Genomic DNA, 21,363 nt, shown 5'->3' with positions numbered 1-21,363 from the left:
ATAAGCAAGACAGGTCAGGCAATAAGTAAGGCAGATGCTAAAATATACCAATAATTATAATAATATGATGGAAAATGGTTGCTGAACGCTGTCAGATAAGCATCAGACTGCAGCGTGTGGCTTTGAGCAATCATAGTTTCACTATTTGACAGAAAGCGACTGGTTTTCCCTGAAATAACTAATTTGCATGAGATTCAGATAATGCTTTACACCTCAGCCCCCTGCTGCTTCTCAGGTATTTCCTTTCATGGAAACATGAGTTGTTGCTGGTCATATTAAATAACTTAAAACCCACCAAATTCACCAAACTTCACGAATAACTCAAACAGACTTGTGAATGATTTTTCTTTGTCTTTAAGAATTGATTTTACCCAAATATTGTGTTATAGTAGGCATTTTTGTATTTTAGTATATTTGTAACTCTGCCTCTCAAAACACAGACTTTGAAGCTACGAACCAGGAAGTGGTTCTTGTTTCATCATTCGAGACACAGTGGTCAGTCACCATATTATTTCAATGATAGACACCATTTTAGTTTGAACTGATCCGATCTCCATATTTAAATAAACAGTTCATTGTAGTACCAATCTGTCTGTTTATTGTCAATACTGTATACTGTTCCTATTTTTATATTTTCTTCTATTTAAATTGTTCATATTTTTTTCACTTCTGTTTTGCTTTTTTTTTTTTTTTTACTGTGTTAGCTAATGCTTCTTGTTTTTTGCACTATATGTTTTTTGCTGTTGTACAATGCCCATTTCCCCACTGAGTGACTAACAAAGGAATATCTTATCTTAATAATTGAAAAAATATAAACTTTTTTTTGTTCACATTTGAGTTGGAGTCTGTGGTTTTCTCACATGATACTTGGGGGCTGACGAGAAAAAAGTTTCGGTGAGCCAGTTGTTTTTTTCATTTCAACAAAAGGGAAACCACCATCAGAAGTTCTGCTCATCTGTGTGTAGTGGCTTTACCTGCAGCGTACTACTCTCAGCCAACATGACTTGTGTCAGCGGTGAGTACCTTATCAGAGTTTAACTAAGATAGTTAAAAGAATGTGAACGAATGCATATGAAAAAAAACCATCAAAATGATTGTATTTAAAAAGATAACCTCAAGTAACAATAAAAAGTATGTAAAAATATCAGGCTGTATACATGTTTTAATCAGTGTTAGTTATTGTGTCTAGCAGTGATAATAGTATATTACCTGTTCAGTCAACTACATTTAAAATGGCAATGTGTAAAATGATTGAAAGTGGTGTCAATACTAGAACTGTTTCAGCTTCTGTAATTGTTGCTTTTTTTAAAGTGCAGACTGATTGAAAGATACACGCCGGTGTCTGCACACCACGCGGCAACACAGACATGTTTGCGAGGTTAACTTCATGTATGTCTTAATCAGTTAGAACTGTACGTCTGTAGTCATTTATCAGCCAACATTAGTTTTAGAGTAGCCCAAATCTGCCAACCAATGTCACTGCCAACATACAATTATTAGAAATTAAATAAACAATTACTTTAAAACAGATTTCTGTCTCATCTCATTTGCAAAACAGCAATTAGTGACATTCATTCTGTAAAAACGCACAAATAGGAGTTTTATTAATATCAAGTTACCTGACTATTGGTCCAGTCCGTATTGTGTAATAAATCGCAACTTACTGCACATAACAGTGTCAATGGCTGGCACTGTATAACTAACAACTACTATGAGCTTTAATAAAAATACGGAACTAAACAACTGACTAAAAACCACATTATCACAGGAAGCCTCTTACGTCTAACAATAAGCACGGCAATGTCACCAGTATCTGAAAACACATTCAAAACAAAAAATATAATTTAAAAGGGGAACTCCAGTCTAGTCTAGACTAGTCTGTGAAAACAGTTGGACAATGTGCTCTGTGGCTCTGGAAGAGCTATGTGAAGTCTGACGCTTGAAACACACAGGGAACGTCAGGAGCGCGTGGCGACTGCGTGGTGTAGCGGCTGCATGGTGTGGTGGCTGTGAGATTCACACGTCGGGTGTTCACACCAGCTGCGTTTCAGCTTCATGTCAGCTGCTTGTCTGCTGCTGTCAGCCCTTTCTTTTAACATAGAGTTTACCTTTCATAATAGCCATTTCATTTCATTATAAATATATATATATATTTATTTTAGACAGAGAAAGGTTAAGAAACGTGTGGTAATTTGTAAATAATAGTAATAATCAACAATTAAAACTCCGTACTATATTCATTCATGGAGCTCTCCAAGTCATTGCATGTTCTACAATAAAAGAATAAAAGCCTCATGTTAACAAATGAAGGAATTCTGTCCACAGAAAAAACGCTTGAGGGCTTTTATTTTGAAATGAAAGCAGGAAGTGTTGATTTAAAAATAAGTCTTTACTTTTTTTTCATCTCCGTAACATATTCTACAGATAGACATTGAAACTGTAGTAATCTTGCTGGTATGATGTCAATATACAGTCAATAGATCACTTTCACTGTCTGTTGTTGCTGTGAAATGTGCGCGGCTCACGTAAAAAATAGGCGAGACCTCTATTCTCTAGAAGAGAGCATGGCTGCTCTAACCTGTTAACACACTGACCCCATGGGGAGCTATGGGCAATGTAACTGGAGTTGCGATGTTGGAGGGTTACAGCAGATGGCACTAGAAATAAAGGGATGGTGTCCGCTCAGGTGCTCTTTGGGTGTGCTCGGCCTGACAGAACTTTCTGGGTACCCTCGAATAGATGGCGGCTGACATACAACAGAAGGTTTTGAAATAGAAAACATTGTTTTATGGTGTTTCATTAAAGATCTTTATTCAATAATTGCAGAATTGTAATTCTCAACCATGAAGTAGGCTACTATTGACACCTTCCCTTTATTTGACACAACCCCAAGTCATGTCCTATGATCGTGTGCCAGCTACTGAGCCTTTCGGCAAGTGCAGACCAGATTTTACTGCGCATGTGTTGGACCCCAATGATATGATGCACAGACCGTGTCTCAGCCTTCATTGAATAGCCCTGGCAGGTATAGGGTCTAATGAAAAGATGCTATTGCTTGAATTGTGGGAAGTGTAGGATCCAGCATTTTTGGAGTTTAACTCATACTAGGGAGCAAAATTCAGGATATTTCGGCCTTTCATTGCTTCAGTTTTGACCCTTTTGGAAATCATTCTCTAACGAGTCCCTTAACGTTATGCGATTGTAGTCCCCCTTTAACTGATTGTTCTATCATTCTCTAACATTACACATAATGATCGTCTACACAGAGCTATGCTTATTACTGTAAAGATATTGGCAATCATACTAGTACACTGCTTGTTCTTCTAAAATTCACTCCGTTTGTTTCTCAGATCTCCCAAACCTTCTGCCAGCGGTGCTGATATGGTTGATGAATTTTAAGGTAAGAATAAAACACAAGTGCAGCACCTCTTATTACAGTGGTAAACATGAAAGATTACAAGATGTTAACAAAACAATGTAGCAATGTAGCAAATTGTATCCAGTTAGAGGTGAAAACAGCAGGCAGCAGGTAACTAACCACAACCCCCCCCCCCCAAACACACACACACACAAACCATTTCCTCTGAGGAAGTGGTTGAAAAGCTGTGTTTTTCAGATTAATATATGCAATAGTTGCTTGCTTTACTTCACTTATCTGATCAATTAATCTGTCTTTGATTACAGTGTTGCTTGTCTCAACATGATGAGAATATAACCATTATCGACCCGGACTATAACTCCACCTTCGTGTACAACCCGGACAGCTCCAGTTTTGATTATGATTACTATACTGAGCTCTGTGAGAAAGATTCCAACCGCCAGTTCCGCGAATGGTTCATACCTACCTTCTACTCCATCATCTGCTTCCTGGGGCTGGCAGGGAACCTACTGGTCATCCTCACCTTCTTCTACTTTAAGCGTCTCAAGACCATGACGGATGTGTACCTGCTCAACCTGTCCTTCGCAGACCTGCTCTTCGCTCTGTCGCTCCCCTTTTGGGCCGCCAACTCCATGACAGAATGGGTGCTGGGCGTGGTGGTGTGTAAAGCCATGCACACCATTTACAAGGTCAGCTTCTACAGCAGCATGTTCATCCTCTCTTTCATCAGCGTGGAACGCTACTTTGTCATCGCCAAGGCCGTCTCCGCTCACCGCTACCGCTCCCAAGCAGTGTTTCTCAGCAAGGTGTCATCGGCCGCCATCTGGGTGATGGCACTGATCTTCTCCATACCGGAAATGAAGTACACCACGATCAATAACCGCACCTGCACCCCTTACTCCAGCAATTCTGACAAGCTCCGCGTCAGCATCCAGGCGAGCCAGATTGTTTTGGCTTTTGCCCTCCCGCTCCTGGTCATGAGCGTCTGTTACAGCGGCATTGTCCACAAACTTTGCCAGGCTCGTGGCTTTGAACGCAATAAGGCCATCAAGGTGATCCTCGCGGTGGCAGCTGTCTTCCTGGTCTGCCAAATGCCTTATAATCTGGTCTTATTTTGGGCCACAGTTGTCGCAGCAAAAGGAGGAAGCATAGACTGCAGCTACGACAACATTATGCTCTACGCCACCGATGTCACCCAGTGCGTGGCCTTCCTGAGGTGCTGCCTGAACCCCTTCGTCTACGCCTTTATCGGTGTGAAGTTTCGCAATGACCTCCTGAAGCTCCTGAAGGACTTGGGTTGCATGAGCCAGGAGAGGTTCTTCAAGTATACCTGCGGCAGGAGGAGGAGCTCCGCGGCCACTGACACTGAGACCACCACCACATTCTCTCCTTAAAGCTGTTTCAGAACGGACAATCGCCTATTCACACCTGCAGATCACACAGCGGACTGTTAAACATCAGGATACAAGTCTCAAATCAAAAAATAGATATGTTCCATGTACATAGCAGAGTTTATCATATCAGTGACAATCTTGTGGAGTTTTGTTGTTTTTGTCTCTTTCTTAGTGTTTATTCTCGTCAGTTAAGATCAAACAGAGCTGTGGTTATTTTTTTGTATTGGCTACACTGTACAGTATTTCAAGAAATTCACGCTGTTAATAAAAAAAAATATATTCTACGGTGCTTTTAAATCGGAGCAAATCATGTACATTAAACTAACTGAACAAACCACCGTCTCTTTTCTGTATTTTGTGCTATTTGCAATATTGTAACATGACTAAATAAGATTAAATTCACTGAACAGCATTAGCAGCATTAGAATACTGCAATAATTAAAGTTGATTTAAACAACTTACAATACACAATATTCACATTAAACTTACAGTAGAAGTAAAAAGAAAAGCAAGTTATAGAGTTGTGATCAAGTCACAACTTTGACTTTCCTAGACTGCTACAGCCATACGCTGTATAATTTAAGGAACTAGGCAAGTAACCAAGCAAGTGTATAGTTCACTATTGGTTAAGGAGGATAAAAATACACCAAAGATATATCGTTTTTTTCTGACATAAACCCCTGTGAGGAAACTATTTTAAAACCTGAGAGCCAGGACATCATCAACATGGTCACCTTGAGTCTATGCCCAATGTGCTTAACAGCCAGGAGACATTACTCAAAAGGACCCGAGAGCTTAATGAAGCAGCAAGTCACAAATGTAAGATGCAGCCTGATTGAGTAAGGCTTATATGTGATGAGAAGAATTTCAGATTAAATCTTAAATATGACTGAGAGACAGCAGGCTACCGGGAAGTGCAGACCAGAGGAATTATTGAGTTTAAGATTGTAATCTCCCAGCAGAACTTTGCAGAAATTGTATTTGAGTTAGTTTCTTGATTTAAAATATAAATTTGCATCTTTACGCAGCACGTCACCCTCTGCAGCAGTGAGGTGAGGTGCTGGTGTAGTCGTGGTAAGTTCGGTAGAAGCCTGCTCTGATTAATTACTGTCATTTAAAATATATTAAAACAGGCTAAAATACAAAGTATGGATTTTGGCACAACTGCGAGAAGGATATGATTTTTAAATACATCTTACCTGAAAATGACTGAATATGTCAAAGCTCAGCCGGGCATAATAACTGGGGATAATAACTTTGGTTCATAAAGGCATCTTTTAATAGCCAGGAAACCAAAGTGGTGGCAAATCATTTCTGAAGTCTGTCAGTTTGGTTGAGATTGAAGAAAGCTTTCAGTAATTCATAGACTGATTCCAGCAATATACTAATGTAAACATTTATAGTCAAGTACTGTTAGCATTACAATATCAAAAGGACAGAGCCACAGATAATGTACCCCAACCTATAATGGTACAAGAACTGAGCCTTGAGGAACTGAGTCATGGGAGACACACCTTGGGAGAGCTGCCTCTGTGCTATACGGCTGACTGAACTATGCCAGACATAATTGTTAGTTTCCAGTCACCAGGCTCCCTGCAGCCAACTTTTTCTGAAGCAATTTCATAGTGATGTAGTTCAAGATTGCTCAACAGAAAAAAAGGGATATCATCACAATAATAAGTAATGTTTTGGTGGGATGAACGTGAACATTATCAGCTAGTACTCAGAGAAACACACACATTTATCAAGCAGAACAAGCTAAGGAGCTGTGCGGTACGACAGAAGTTCTGACTGTGTTCATATTTTATGGACGAAAGATATTAAAAATGTCCCCAATCATTCACTAAGTGTGCGGAAATAAAGGGAGGTATATTATTTTAAAAGTAGAAACAGGCTTACGTTTGCTTCAAAGAAAAGAAATGGAAAATGTTACTTCGGGATCCTCAATTACACCTGGATCGGGGTTACACCTGGATCGCGGTTGCACCTGGATCGCGGTTGCACCTGGATCGGGGTTACACCTGGATCGCGGTTACACCTGGATCGCGGTTACACCTGGATCGCGGTTACACCTGGATCGTCTACTAGGGAGTTTTTCCTGGCCACAGCACATTGTAATGCTCTTGGTGGGATCTCTTGTTGGGTCTCTAAACTATAGCGTACGGTCTAAGACCTGCTCTATATAAAAAGCGTCTTGAGATAACTTCTGTAATGATTTGATGCTATATAAAAATAAATTGAATTGAATTGAATTGAATTGAATTATTTGATTAAGCAAGCTATTCTCTAACTACGCTCAGTCTTTACTTTCTACAGTCTTTGACACACTACATTTCATCATAAATCCAGAGATCACCTTTACGGTTAAGGGGAGGCAGAAACACCCACAGCAGACTGACACGCTTTATCAGAACTGTTTATAAAGCCATCACTTACTGTACAACACGCTACAATACGCTTTCTTTAGAACAGTTTAAGTCATAGCCCTGTGTTGCCAAAAAAAAAAAATCACCCCTCCAGCCATAAACTTTACACCGCTGAGATGACATCATCAGCTGGAGCTGCAGGGACTAGTGATCCTCACTGCTGATAGGCTCACAGGTAAAAGGGTTGGGATATCATTAATAAAAGCATGCAACACATGAAATATCAAAGTAAAACAGTGAAGAGTCTGAGAGGAAACCACCATTACAACTGTCGAATCTTGACCAGAAGAAAATAAGGTAAGACGACCTTTCTTTACCTGAACTTTACATGTACAGTATAATAAGTTGCAGTAAAATATACATGATTTGTCAATGTGTCAGCAGTTTTGAACATATAGCCTATACCAATAATGCTTGGATTGCTCCATTATTAATGTAGTCTTTAAACTGTGTTTTTTATTATTATTATTATTATTATTATTGCAGCAGGTCTCATCAGGGATATAAAAAGCTACGTTAAAGCAAATATGTAAGCTTTCATTTCCTAAGATGAAAAACTGCTCAATAACTTGTTCAAAGTTGCATTTCAGCTCATATGTAAATTGTATTTCTATGTTATTGACCACGGTGAGGCTTTGTGAAACTGAGTGGGTGCTTCTCAAAAGTTAAAAAAAACATTCTGAATGATCTAAATTTTCCAAGATAATAAAGCAGAGCTTTGTCTGTAGACTACTTCAAAAATGTTGTAGGAAAACACTAGTGTAGTCCCGGTAACCAACAGTCACCTGGGTGACTCACTGAGCACCACTCCTTGTCTGAAACACGGAGAGGGAGACACAGTGTGATCTGATCATCCCTCATATGACACACCCTTCCTGAGCAGCTATTCATGCTGATATCAGCATTGAAGTAAGCCATTTACTCAGCCCACTCATTATTCATCCAGTGGTTTTATGGCTGGATTGAGGAGACGTGTGGGAAGCCTTATAGGTTCACACTTATGCACTGTGTGACACGCACTGTTTATTTTCTTCACTAACTTCAAGTTATTTATTGCTTTAGTCCAGCGAATGAGCTAACCAAATATAAAACAACACCGTGTGATTGCAAAGAAAAAAATTTTTAGTTATATCATCTATTGAAGAACATTTCTTATTAAAAATCTGGCGGCTGCATATGCAAATACTTTTCAAATATTTGATTTGATAATGATATTTTTATAAAACGGTCACTATATCCTGACAGTAGTGCATGAGACCGGTGATGTGTGAAAAAATATGTGCTTGGTTTTGCCTCGACTGTTTTCAGCACAGCAGCCGGGTCACAAACTTTCTCATTTTACAGCTAAACAGTACACTACAGGATGTTTGAGGAGAGAAATAGGCATTACAGTAACAGAATATTGACTCACATTTGATCAGCGATGCCGAGTTTTGCAATTTGACCGGAGTTCACGAGTTTCGCGAGCAGCAGGGTCGCCTTAATATTACTTGAGGCCCCGAGCCTGCAGATGTTTTGGAGGCCTTCCCCTCCCCTCACAATAAGCCACGGCAACCTCCTGATCAGTAAACAGAATATGAAACTCATCGTTATAAGACAATACGTCAACAATAAGTCAAGACAAAGCCAGGTTATTGAGCCAAATAGGCCTTTGTGCCACAGCGGCAAAACAGCAAGATCAGTCTTTTCAGTTAAAACAAGGCAAACATAACAGGCAAAGAACCAGCAAAAATGTGGGGTGAGGGTTTGGGGGGACCTCCCCCCCAAAAAATCTGACAGTTTTTTACCAAAAACTATGTAATTTTCCATCATTTTGGACCATTATTATTACTATAGATAACACCCAAAAAGCTTAAAAACAAAACTTGCTATAATAAATATTTTATTATTTAAACATATCACAGCCTTCGTCTGAACATTTAATTCTTCTGGCAACGTTTGTCATGTAAAATCATATTCTGTAAATCAATAACGCAGATTCAGAACATTTTTTTAAATAATGTTTCCCTCATTATATTTATTGTAGCCTATAGCCTAGACACTGGGTTCCCAGCTCCAAACCTCCAGACCCCCCCCGTACCTGCCCATTTTCCAGCTCTTTGTTCTAACACACCTGAACCAGCAGATACTCAGCTCTGATCCAACAGTAAGGGGCTTCTAAGTTGCATCAGGTGTATCAGGTGTGTTCAAAACATAACGTGATGAGTAGGACTATGTGACTAGCTACTGTTGTTGTGTTATTGATTTATTTTCCAATGCTTGTAGCCGATAAACTGATGACGATGACAGCGGTGCGTACGGTCGATGGGATACCGCGAAAAACACTCACATGTTATGGATACACAGTGTATAGAAAATTAACATTTATAACACAGGCAGCAACAGTCTTCTGGTACTTATTCACTATCTACCTAACATTTATTTATCATTGTTTATCATGGCAACACACAGTTCCGTCCGCCATTCTAACAGAATGACTGCTAGATGATTCGCTCTCACCGCCGATATTATGTAACGTTACTGATTTTGCAGGACGTGAACATTGTATCGATACATTACAGCGCCCTCGTTCTTTCCCCACCACGTCCAGCCGCATTTTTAGAAGCTTGTGTCTCGTGAGCTTCAACCCCTCCTAAGCCTGTGCATTGAGGCGCAATTGGCGAGCAGTGATTGACAGCTGCGCTAGAGACTCCTCGGCTCTGATTGGTTGTTTTCCTTCAGCGCTGTGAAAATGCAAATGCCATTAGGAGCACAGGAGGACACAAGGGAACATTATTTTTTCAGATAATCTGTCTCATGCACTACTGTCAGGACATAGTGACCGTTTTATAAAAATAACTTTTTTTCTTTTTATCATATTTGCTCGAAGTTACCGACTTCAGCTTTAATCACAGAAGGTAACAATGAAAAACTTGAGATATGTGTTTATGTCTAGTGGCCAAAAATGCGCTAAATGTTCTATGAATATGAGTATCTGGGAAAAAAAATGATTATGGGTCTGTTTTACAAAGAGGACAAAAGGCTGTCCTTCCAGTGAAGACTGTAAGTGTAACTGATCTCTCTCCATTGTATCTCTGTCTCTAGTTGTCCCAGAAGGCTGTGAGCTCTCCTAACATGATGCCTACAGCTAAAGGCATGTCCCAAATGATACCCAATCATGTTCTGAGAGTCGGCCAAACTATCCGCCTGGACTCAGCGGCGCAGGAGACAGTCAATCAGCATCCCACTCTCACGGAGCCCGGCAGCCCAGATCTTGATGTTTCCCTGGATAATCTCAACCAGCTCATCCTGGAACTGGATCCAACATTTGAACCCATTGAGGTCAACAAAAGTCCCTTGTGCATCAGCCCTCCTACAGGTACAGCATAACTGTGAAGCCTCTTTCCTTTGTTTCAACACTATTCAAACTCTTTTTTTAACACATCAACAAGGCCAAACAAAGTGCAACAAATGACAGCCTCCAGCCTACAGAGGTGTGACGCAGAGCGCAGTAAAACCACAGTCACCCTTATAGAACAGATAGTACACATAGCCTGGGACTTTGGAAATGTACCCTCCTTTTTTAATTTGTTTAATCATGGGGTAATTGCACCACTTCAGCTGTTCCGGCATTACTGCCAAGACTAGTACCACACCCTGCACACGTTAGGCTACAGACACAGAGAAGCTCACTGAAGTAGACGCATGCGAGGTTTGTACGGCGGTCTCTTCACTGAGACCTGCTCTGATCAGAAAGTGTGCACAAGAGTCAACGAATATAAATGGATTTCCTGTTGCTCGTCTTTTCTTGAAAGATGTTTGGTCGTACGTTTATGAAGCAGAGTGCTATGTGTTGTGGCAGTGTTGGAAATTTAAAAAAATTGTACACCTGCAACTGTGGCTGGTGGATTACAAAATCTACCAGCCACTCAATAGATTACCATTGTTTTTTTGGCTGGTGAGTGAAGCAGATCTATAGCAGCCGCTTGCATATTTTACCAGCATTTGGCTGGTGCTAATTTCCAACCCTGGTTGTAGAGATGAAGAAGTTTGAAGGAAATCAAGAAAACAGTGATGAGAAATCAGACAAAGCAAGGTTCATTTAATCCGTCAAAACAGTAAAAGAGAAAATTCATGCACTGTGTTGATGAGTGCTTCTTTCCTATTGTTGCAAAAATACAGCGTTTCCCCTTGAAACAACACTCACCACAGTGCCACCTGCCTCTAGTTCTCGGACACATTTTGCTGTTTCTGTTTCCACATAAGTCATTATGTAACTTTGGTTGCAGACGCCACCTGTCACACACTGGCCACAGGCTACAGTGTATTCCTGAGGGCATAAACTCACTCAGTTCCCCTCAACACAGTGAGGCAGGCAGATTCTCAAGAGCCCAAGAACAAGTTGGGACTTCTCTAGGTGATTTTGTCTCATCGCAATGGCAGAAATGCACTATTCAAAGCATTTAGTTTGGAAGGAACAGCCTGAGCTGTGCAAGCAAGTACCTGCATGACAAATATGAATGTCTTTATCAGGAGACTTGGCAACTATGTGTTTGCATACGGAGGCCAAGCCCTTGTGTAACAGAAAACCAAATCCGAGAAATGATCATTTATCAAGTAACACACAGGGTTTTTCCACTGAGTACGTCAGCTTCACATTCAGACATCCCATCATCCTTTTTCAGTTTTGTTTTTTTTAACACTTTTCCTCTCCAATCTCAGACGACTCAGATGAAGATGTCTCCCACTGCACGTTGGTCCCTCGAGGATGTCCTCCCTGCTTCCTGCCCACCGTGGTCCAATGTGTGTCACCCAGCATACCCATCCCCACACAAAGCAGTGTCAGCTGCAGTCCCCACGGCACGCTGGTGTTCTCCAGCTCCCCGACATCCTCCCTGCCTCCGCTGCCGTGTGGAAGTGTACCCCGACGGAATCACTCATCGAAGTCCGATGTCACCTTTTCCCAAGGAGGCCTGCGCTTGTCCAACAGAAACAGCACCGTCTCGCTCCTCTCCATGTCAACATGCTCAGACACCAGCTACATCCTCGGCAGGTAAAACTCACGATCGAAGCGCGGCCCGCCTTTAAACAAGTCTAGAATATGCATCTTTTTACATGCGGTCACTTGTATACATTCTTCAAAACCTTAACTGTACCGTCTTAAGAGGCTGACCAGGGCCAGGTTACAAGGCAAGTGATTAGGGCCTCAGCAAATTGGAAAGAAGATGAGGGAAAATTCTAAAAAATATTATTTTTTCAAAACTAAAATCAAATTCATACAATTATTATTATTATCAGAAAATATAATTTCTAATATATAACATATCGAAATCTTATTTTCCATGCCCATCTTTCTAATTGCCTGCCAATCAAAACAACATCCATCACATCATAGGCTGTCAGTGTTGACCTGTAACGGTCTGCGACTTCCATGAAGCTGCTCTGCTGATGAAATCTAGCTAGCTAGCTTCCTTGCTATCTAGTGCTAACTCACCAAAAAATGTTGAGAAGGAGAAGACCTGATGAGCAGACACTAACACACAGTGAGATTCACGGACAGACACAAACAAACAAATAAACTAAACTGGCAAATAATGCTTCAAATGGAAAACAGAAATACTGAATCTAATGGACTGATTCAAGATTTGAAATACAAATGCAGTTATTATTGCATTAATCAAAGTAAGGAAATATATTCAGAATTTTCTTTCTTTTCTTTTTATTTTGCTGTAGTTTTGTCAATGGGTTTTAAAGACATCTTGCAAAAGGGGGCCATGAGCTAATGCTATTTGGGGGGCTTTGGCATGGAAAAGTTTGAGAACCCCTCTTTACTACGTGACTTAGTGGACTTGTTTGTGATTTTGCAGTCAAATAAAAGTTTCATGGCAGTAATAACAGCTCCAAACTGGAAAATGACCATATTCCCAGATACAACATTTCATTGTAGTGTTTCAAATTAAAGGAGGGTGTATTGATCTGTGTTGATCTGTACATTTGCAATATATCTTCTTCCTCCCCTGCATAGCAACCTGTCCCTGACCAGCGAAGACATCGACTCTCCAGAGTCCATCCTCACTCACACGTCCGACTCCTTCAGTCCGGGCTCCTTCAGTGACAGGTCCAGAATGTCGCCGTTTGATAACGTGCAGAGCCAAGACAAGCCCCCGCTGTTTAGACGAGGACATCAGGAGCTTCACGGCAAAGGAGCGCAGAGCAGTCCTACTTTGCTCTCTAGCTCTTTGAGCGATATTCCTGTACTGTTAGTCAACGGTGTACCAGAGCCAGATATGCACATCCCGTCTCCTGGACCAGAGGTTGACTTGATACAAACTATGCTTAATGTGTCCAACCCAAAGCCAGTTTCTCCTCACAGTGAGTCGCATGTAGTCATGGTAGTCTATTTTTCTGGCAGCTACAATGTGTTCAACAGTATTTGACCCCCACTGTCATATTGGTTGTTTCCAAGGTTTCCAAGCCCGTTTTAATGGCAGCCAGCCCTCAATGAAGTTTGTCATGGATACTTCAAAGTTCTGGTTCCGTCCACATATTAACAGAGCAGAAGGTGAGAATCTCGACACCACTCCAGAAATATGAAGACATTATAGCTTTACTCAAGCTCTGAAGTTATCTTGCAGGATCTAGTGTTTTTTTCTTCAGGGATGTAGGATTCTCTTGCAGTATAGATACCGTAGTAATAAACACACATTTGCAACTGTCTCTAAGCATTTTCTGTGATGTTTCATTCATTCTAGCTGATGCCCTGGTAAAGGACAAGGAAGCAGGAGCATTTGTGGTGAGAGACAGCACCTCCTACAGAGGCAGTTTCGGTCTGGCTATGAAGGTGGACCAAACGGACGCCAACTCCATCGCTACCGCCTACCCAGGTAAACATTCACTAGTCAGTGCTGCGACCTGACCTCATGACTCCTTTTCAATCACGTGCTTTTATAAAAGTCATAGCAGTGTTTGGTCGGATACAGGAAAGAGAAGGTCATGAATGCCACAGCTACCACAATCACAGAGAGAATGAGAACTCACAGTGCCGCTGTCGTCATGTGTCTATAGCAGAGACCTGGATGGCACGGGGAATCACTTACCCAACTCTGCTGATGTGACTGGGCATGTCTGATGACATCCAGCTATCTGTGGCGAGGCAGGAGACAGTGCTGTTATGTTTTCCACCCACAGTATACGCTGTGTAAACACAAGAGAAAACCAGCTGTTTACGGCACTGTAAGCAATCAAAGAGGGAAAAAATGGACCTCACTCACGAAACAATTTTGAGGCCTATACTCCATTTGCAGATTTGTATTTTTTAAACATTCTTTTTTTGGAATGCAGGATATGAAAGACATGTGACTGTGTTGGGCACTGAGACCATTTCAGTGTTCAGACTCAAAAACTTGGTCCAGGGATGTAAATGTTTCTCTTTCTGACATCAGTGTTATTTTGGGGAACAATTTGCAGTGTAGAATAAATATAGTCAAACAAGATGATATGAGACATAAGAAAGGAGATCTTATGTGTCCTTATGTGCTACCTTATCCTGGCAGATGGAGTTGAGAGACATAAAGGCATTCCTGAAGAGCAGTGTTTAAGTGATCTTGGTGTTGTTTCCATTTTGTAATTCAATGCCCCGTGTACCGCAACTGACAGAAGTCAGCTATTTTGAAAAAAAATCAGTCAAAGAATCCTGATTTATTGTGGTGATCTGAGGGTAATATGTCAAGTTGGCTTTTTAACGAGGTTTTGTTATGGTGAGATTCTTAGTAAATGCGTAGCAGCTAAGACAGAGCACCCTGTATCCTTTATAATAGGTTACAGGGTATCCTATTATAGGACATTCCTGTTATGAAACTTTATCTCTTGAAATCTTCTCTTTATAATTTGTGGATCTGTACATTATGATTGGCTGTGTGATCATCTTGGCGTTTGTTGTTGTCTAGTGTCTTGTAAGTCCATATGGGCTGGGCATTATGTGGCACAGGACACTACAGATATATAAAGTAAAAATAATATATATAAATCAATAAAAAAAAATGGATCCGTCATGAGCCATATGAAATAACTGCCAGTGCCATCACTTTTACATTAACTCCACTGACTACATTATTTATTCTTTATTTGTCCTTTCATTAAAACAGGAGAGAGCAGTCCAGATGTTGTCAGACACTTCCTTATTGAATCATCACCTAAGGGTGTACGCATCAAAGGCTCTTCTCAGGAACCATACTTTGGTAAGTAAAGGTCAACAACAAAACCACATGATCTAGAAGAGATTCCCTCTTAACTCACTTCTAAAATTCACTCGCCTTAATATGAATACACATCCTGGTCTGGCTGATGATGATGATGACCAGAACTGAGTCAGCGATGTGTGGCCTCTTACTGTAAGATGTAGGCGGGCAGCAGTGGGTGGCTCTTGCTCGGGATTCAGTGTGAGTCCACAGGGTGTGTTCTCACACCCACAGAGGAGTTATCAAGGTGTATTGTGGCTTTCATATCTGCTTCCAAAGAATCCTGACTCCTAGCTGTGATGGCTCTGTAAAACACCCACACAGTAACTTGCAACCTTACTTTCAATATCACTTACGGTGTTTATATCATGACAAAAATATGAAGATTTTAAAAACTAGATTGATCCTGGAGTGGGCCAATGCATTAAAGAGACTGTGTGTGTGTACATTTTTACACGTATAAACGTTTCTTTAATCGTTTTTTTATTTTTTTTATTATTGCCAATGTGTGAACAGGTTGTAACCTAACCTAAGAAATGAGACCTTCCGCGAATTTCTGTGTTTCCTCTTTCAGTCTGTAGACTGCTTTTTATGTGAAGAATGCTGGCCGTTTTTTCCGGGAAAATCCAACGGATGGAACGGCATGCGCGCTTGGGAGTACCTTTATTTTCAGCTAACGTTCAGTTAGAAATGGAGCCCGCTAACGCCAACAAACGACCAGCTCCCACCACCACTCGGACTCCAACACAAACTCCACAGAAGAACTAAAAAAACAAAGTGAAGCCCGTCTGGCACAAGAGCAGTGAGCGACGTCGGGGGGGAAACTAGGATCAACATCGGCCGGGCCTTCGATTCATGGAGGGACCTTAGAAATAGAATATAGGAGTGGAACGGACATTCCCATTCAAATCGACGTAGCAGGATGGTCAGAGCGGCAGACATTTTTATGTGTACCATTGCCATAGCAACCGTTGACTTCTGCATAAACTAAACCAACTTGCGGTAAGTCGTGGACTCACTGAGGTGTGGATTTGCAGTAACAACGACTAAATGAGCGGTGGAGTTGTAATGTTACGAGGCACATAGAAAAAGTCAATGAGTCAAATTGAATAACTTCATGCTTCATCCACACGGCATGTCACAGCGGAGGAAAGCACCTCGCTGTCGACAGATGAGTGACAACTTTGTTCGGCTCGTTTTCTGTAAGCAATGTGGCATTGGAGCATGGTGGAGCGGACAGCTGGCTGGTTAGCTCTTGGGTTGGTTCCGCCAGCGGCAGTGCCGGGTCTAAGCAGTTCCTCCGCTTGGGGACAAACTAACTAGCTAACTAGCTAACTAGCCAGCCAGCTGGCTGTCCCTGGGAGCTGCGTCCGTTCTCTTCTTGGAGAGCTGCGACCTCACACTTTACGGCCACATTGATGTGGGTTCCGTTGTCACCATAACAACTAACAACAATCGCCATTTTCTTTTGTGCTAGTCAAATTACCACAGCAAACAGTTCAATGTACTAGCTGGCTAATGTTGCTAACGTTAATCAACGTGATGCCTGTCAATCCCATTCAATCTCATATGTGTCGTCTCACTGTTATGACCGATGCTCGCTCGTGTCTACGTAGTGCGAGCGCGAGCAACAGGACGCTGACTGTCGTTGACTTAACGGCCACAGGTGTCACTGTTAACAAGACATTTCTGATTCTTCCATCCAGCCCCTTTAAGATACATTTAAAAAGCTAAATTACTATCCACATCAAGAAAACCCTACAGCAAACCGTACCACTATACTGCACTAATGATCATAAAATCTCCATCTCGTCATTTAAACTTTAATGTCAATTACATTTTTTAATTTTTGTCTGATATTTTGTCAGAATAAGACAGTGAATTTCTCAGCAGTAGGCTACTTGTACTTAACCAAAGCTCTGATCTTGTTATCTTTGCAGGTAGTCTCTCTGCCCTGGTCTACCAGCACACTATTTCTGCCTACGCTTTGCCCTGCAAATTACTGCTCCACTCCCAAGGTAGGCCATTAATCTGTGTGTGTGTGTCAGTGTGTGAGAGAGTGAGAGAGAGAGAAATGAAAACCTGATCTGTTCTTTGCCTCCACAGATGTGGGCGCAGCAGGAGACAGAGCGAGTTACAAACCAGCATCAGAGGACAAGAGTAAAACAGGTGGGACAAAATAACTATAATAAAGAATATAAACCTGAATTGTTTACATTATCAGCGTGTAAGTTTACCAGCACTTATCTTAAAGCAATACTTATAAAGTGACACTTCACTAGGAGCAGAAAGCAGCAAGGAGCAGCAGAACCATGGAATCAATGACTCAATGACTACTGTCAGAGGGCTGAGGGGTTATAGAAGAACAGGATCATGAACATTTGAGACATTTGCATTTAAGGTGTTAAACTACATTAAATTAACCTATATTACATTACCCTTTCTTCCTCTGTATAGTCACAAACTTGAAGGTTTTGCTGTAATGTAAGAAATACTAGCAGTAGCTGGTCCCAAACAGCTTGATAACTGAGGTTAAGTTAGCTAGCTAACAGCTAATGTCAGCTAATTAGTTTAAATGTTGAAGGTTAATTAGCTAACGGCTAGCTTTAGAACTCTACAGCTCCTCACAAAGTCCTCACAAAGTCCTCACTGAGAGCTGGCTACACTTTAGTATAACAAGTCAATTGAAGTAAGGTTGTCTTGAAGCTAATACAATGAGGAAATAGATTAAGGACAGGTGACTGGAGGTTTCACTCTCACCACTGTTTTCACCTTGCTGGCTTTCTGGACCAGTCAACAACAACAACCTCAGAGGGGTAGCTAACGGTAGCTAACGTTAATAAGGGTTAGCTAACGGTAATTAACGTTAATTGATCCTCATCACAGACATGTTGACTTATCATAGCAGGACTAGCACAGGGAAGTGTGCGTTTCATTTAGCTGTGCCAGTGATAATAGAATGTTTGACTCTTGAGTGGAACGGAGCTATAGCTAATTAGAGGCATTATTTACACCTGTGCTGCTGTACCTGTGATGATGATGAGTTAAAACACTGGCTGTGAATAAGATAAGAATAGACCTGTACATTGGAACTGCATTGAGAAAAGACAGCTTGAGTCGAAGGTTACTGTGTTTCCTTTCAGCATAAATATGCTATAAATTTGGGCCAAATCATATTTAAAGGGACTGTTTGTAACTTCTTACACGTATAAATCATCCGGGTCGGTGTACCATGCGCGCGGTCGCATGTGTGCGTGCTGCCGTGTGGCTACGCTGTTCAGACTCAGACTCCAACACAAACTACACGGAATCACCAAAACCTCTTGGTTGTATCTAGTGAAGCCCGTCTGTTAAACAGTGTTGGCCGCGGTCGGAGGACGCGGGGGAGACCATAGCTTTGGTCTCCAGGACCGAAGTCTCTGCTGTACTCTGCTCCTCTGCCTGCCTGCTTGCCTTCACTCAGCTCGCTCCAACTCACGTGAATGCGCGCACACTCCACACTGCAAAAGACTTCGTAGCTCTGAGAATATCTAGTGAATGTACAGTGGACGTTTGTGCAGAAACAAATGCTGCAGCTCCTCCAGACCAACAGAGGTTTTCCGTGTCTTGTGAATTGACGGGGCTCTACAGAGAGAAACGTTATCGTCTCCGACCGGGTGCCGGTGTCTTCCCTGTTTCCTCCGACCGTGGTCGGGAGGCTGAAGCAGGAGAAGCCAACACTAGGATCAGCATTGATTCATGGAGAGACCTTCGTCTGGTCAGCTAACATTACTGCCAAGCAGCTGAAATATAGAGTGATATTGTGCTTTTAGCTGACGTGTGTCGCCTCACTGTTTTGACCGATGCTCGTTCATGTCTATGTAGAGCGAGCACAAGCATGAGGCCGACGCTGACTTTCGTTGACTTAACGGCCATAGGTGTCGCTGTTAACAAGCATTTCTGATTCTTACAAACAGTCCATTTAATATGAGCTATTTATGTCTATTTTACCTATGAGAATGAAAAAAGGTTAATTGACCAACAGTTTGGTCGAGCTTCACTTGATTCAATTTACTACCCTACATGTTTAATGATGTGCATGTGCCTTCAACCTCTATTTCTAATCAACTATTTCAATGTTTGCCTTTTACAAAGCTTGCAATTTCATCTACCTGAATGCTGTCCCCACTGAGACGCTGACGGGCCCTTGTGCAGTGAAGAAGGCGGTGTTCTCGACATTTGAGAAGGCCCCGGGTTCCTTCACACCAACCATAGTCAACCTGAAGGCGTCTCTGAAGGGTGTTACGCTGACAGATATTAACAGGAAGTAAGAACAAACACATCCTGTCATCCTGCGGCTGAGATTTTACTCACAGTACACAACGAAATCCCGGTGGTTTGTGTGCAACATTTTGTTAAGACGTGATTATTTCTAACGGCCATTTCTTCACAGGCTCTTCTTCAGACGCCATTATCCTGCTCACCTGCTCAGCTACGGCGGTGAAGATCCAGACAATCGACTGTGAGTATACAGCGACAAGTTATGAGATCAAAGGGATTCATTTTGAGAATGATACACGCTCCATTCATGTTAACCAAGAATATTAAAGTAGACCACATTCTTTAATTTTAAACTTTGTCTTTTTTACTCTTGCAGGTGGATGAGAGGTTGCAGTTTTGGTGCAAGGTAATTTAGAACTTTAATCGCTTACAAAATCAGAATGGTGTTTTGTATTTAACTGTAAAGTCTACATATTGCTCATGGGAGGATACATAGTAAAGCCTCCCAGGTTTCAGGCTCACCTGTAATGCATATCATGTATAGATCTATTTAAAAACACTTCTTTTTGAACTTCAATTTTGTACTAATTAAATCTATATCTAATCTATTGTTTCTTTGTCCCAACAGGATGTTTGGCTTCGTGGCGAAAGGTATTGAGGCTGGCATGGAGAATGTATGCCACGTCTTTGCAGAATATGACCCCCTGCAGCCTTGCGACAAAGTCATCGAGGTTATTCAGGCTGCCATAGCCAAGCCATAGACACACGAGGGACTGAGACAACATGATACAGCAAGGGCTCTTATGCCCCTACCTACACTGTCTGTCTTATACTGTACTTTTCTCAAGTAACCTGTCCAGTATGGTGGTCATCGTAAGTCTCTACTGCTATTGTTAAACTGGACAAGTTACGGCATCTGCCGGATTACAACAGCAGAAAAATCTGCTTTAGAAGTGCTTATAGGACGACCCAGACTCATACCTTGAGGTCACATGATTAAAGTCATATTGAAAAGACGGGTGTAACTTCGGCATATATGAAGATATACAAGACTGAACAGCGTTCAAGCAAGAACAGACGAGGAACATATGATTGTAATTAAATGGCACGCTGCTATTGTTAAAATAATTTCCAACCAGTTTGTAAAAATGTTTAAACAAACTCAACAATATTTTTGTAATACTTAATATATGAATATGAAAAAGAATTTCAATGTAAAATGTTAGGTGTTAGAAATCAACACCTGACATAGAGCTTAGGGCATGGTAAAGCACTTGATTGTCTTATTTCTTAATGTAGAATGATTCAGATGTAAACTGAGGTGTAAATCTGCACTAGCCGATCCTTTTAAATATAGCGATGAGGGATTTTGAAGGTTCTGTTAGTAATAGCCTAGAAGAACTGACTGAATATTGTCATGTCCTTTCATTTCAAAGCAGAAACTTTGCATATATACCCTAGTTGTATAGTTCAGAATGTATTTATTATACTGCACTGTAAACAATTTCTTCTCTGTATATTCATATATTTTTTTCAAATTGTTATGAAAAATAAACACGTTGAACTGTTACACTTTGTGCATGTGCGTGAGAGAGAGAGAGAGAGAGAGAGAGAGAGAGAGAGAGAGAGACGGCACGTGTGAAAGTGTGAAAAACAGAGCTTTATCTTTTCCTTTACCTCATCATCAA

General features: G+C 41.2%; 2 protein-coding genes across 2 annotated transcripts; both read left to right on the top strand.

Moving 5' to 3' along the window:
* The first annotated feature begins 906 nt into the window (after positions 1-906).
* On the top strand, positions 907-5,076 carry ccr7 (chemokine (C-C motif) receptor 7). Its single transcript, XM_037761664.1, has 3 exons — positions 907-1,015; positions 3,351-3,400; positions 3,685-5,076. Exons 1-3 carry the CDS (start codon positions 1,000-1,002, stop codon positions 4,771-4,773), a joined length of 1,155 nt encoding a protein of 384 aa, XP_037617592.1. The 5' UTR covers positions 907-999; the 3' UTR covers positions 4,774-5,076.
* A 2,331-nt stretch (positions 5,077-7,407) lies between these two features.
* Positions 7,408-21,245, top strand: LOC119485349 (tensin-4-like). The gene is made up of 13 exons (XM_037764886.1): positions 7,408-7,496; positions 10,284-10,557; positions 11,901-12,231; positions 13,204-13,550; positions 13,645-13,740; positions 13,931-14,062; positions 15,323-15,415; positions 17,356-17,433; positions 17,522-17,584; positions 19,550-19,721; positions 19,848-19,916; positions 20,052-20,081; positions 20,304-21,245. The coding sequence occupies exons 2-13, from the start codon at positions 10,314-10,316 to the stop codon at positions 20,434-20,436; spliced, it is 1,788 nt and encodes a 595-aa protein (XP_037620814.1). The 5' UTR covers positions 7,408-7,496; positions 10,284-10,313; the 3' UTR covers positions 20,437-21,245.
* Positions 21,246-21,363: the final 118 nt, after the last annotated feature.

The sequence above is a fragment of the Sebastes umbrosus genome, chromosome 3, assembly GCF_015220745.1.
Source record: "Sebastes umbrosus isolate fSebUmb1 chromosome 3, fSebUmb1.pri, whole genome shotgun sequence".
Lineage (NCBI taxonomy): Eukaryota > Metazoa > Chordata > Actinopteri > Perciformes > Sebastidae > Sebastes > Sebastes umbrosus.
The sequence above is the reverse complement of the archived record's forward strand: the minus strand, read 5'-3'. Positions and strand labels throughout refer to the sequence as shown.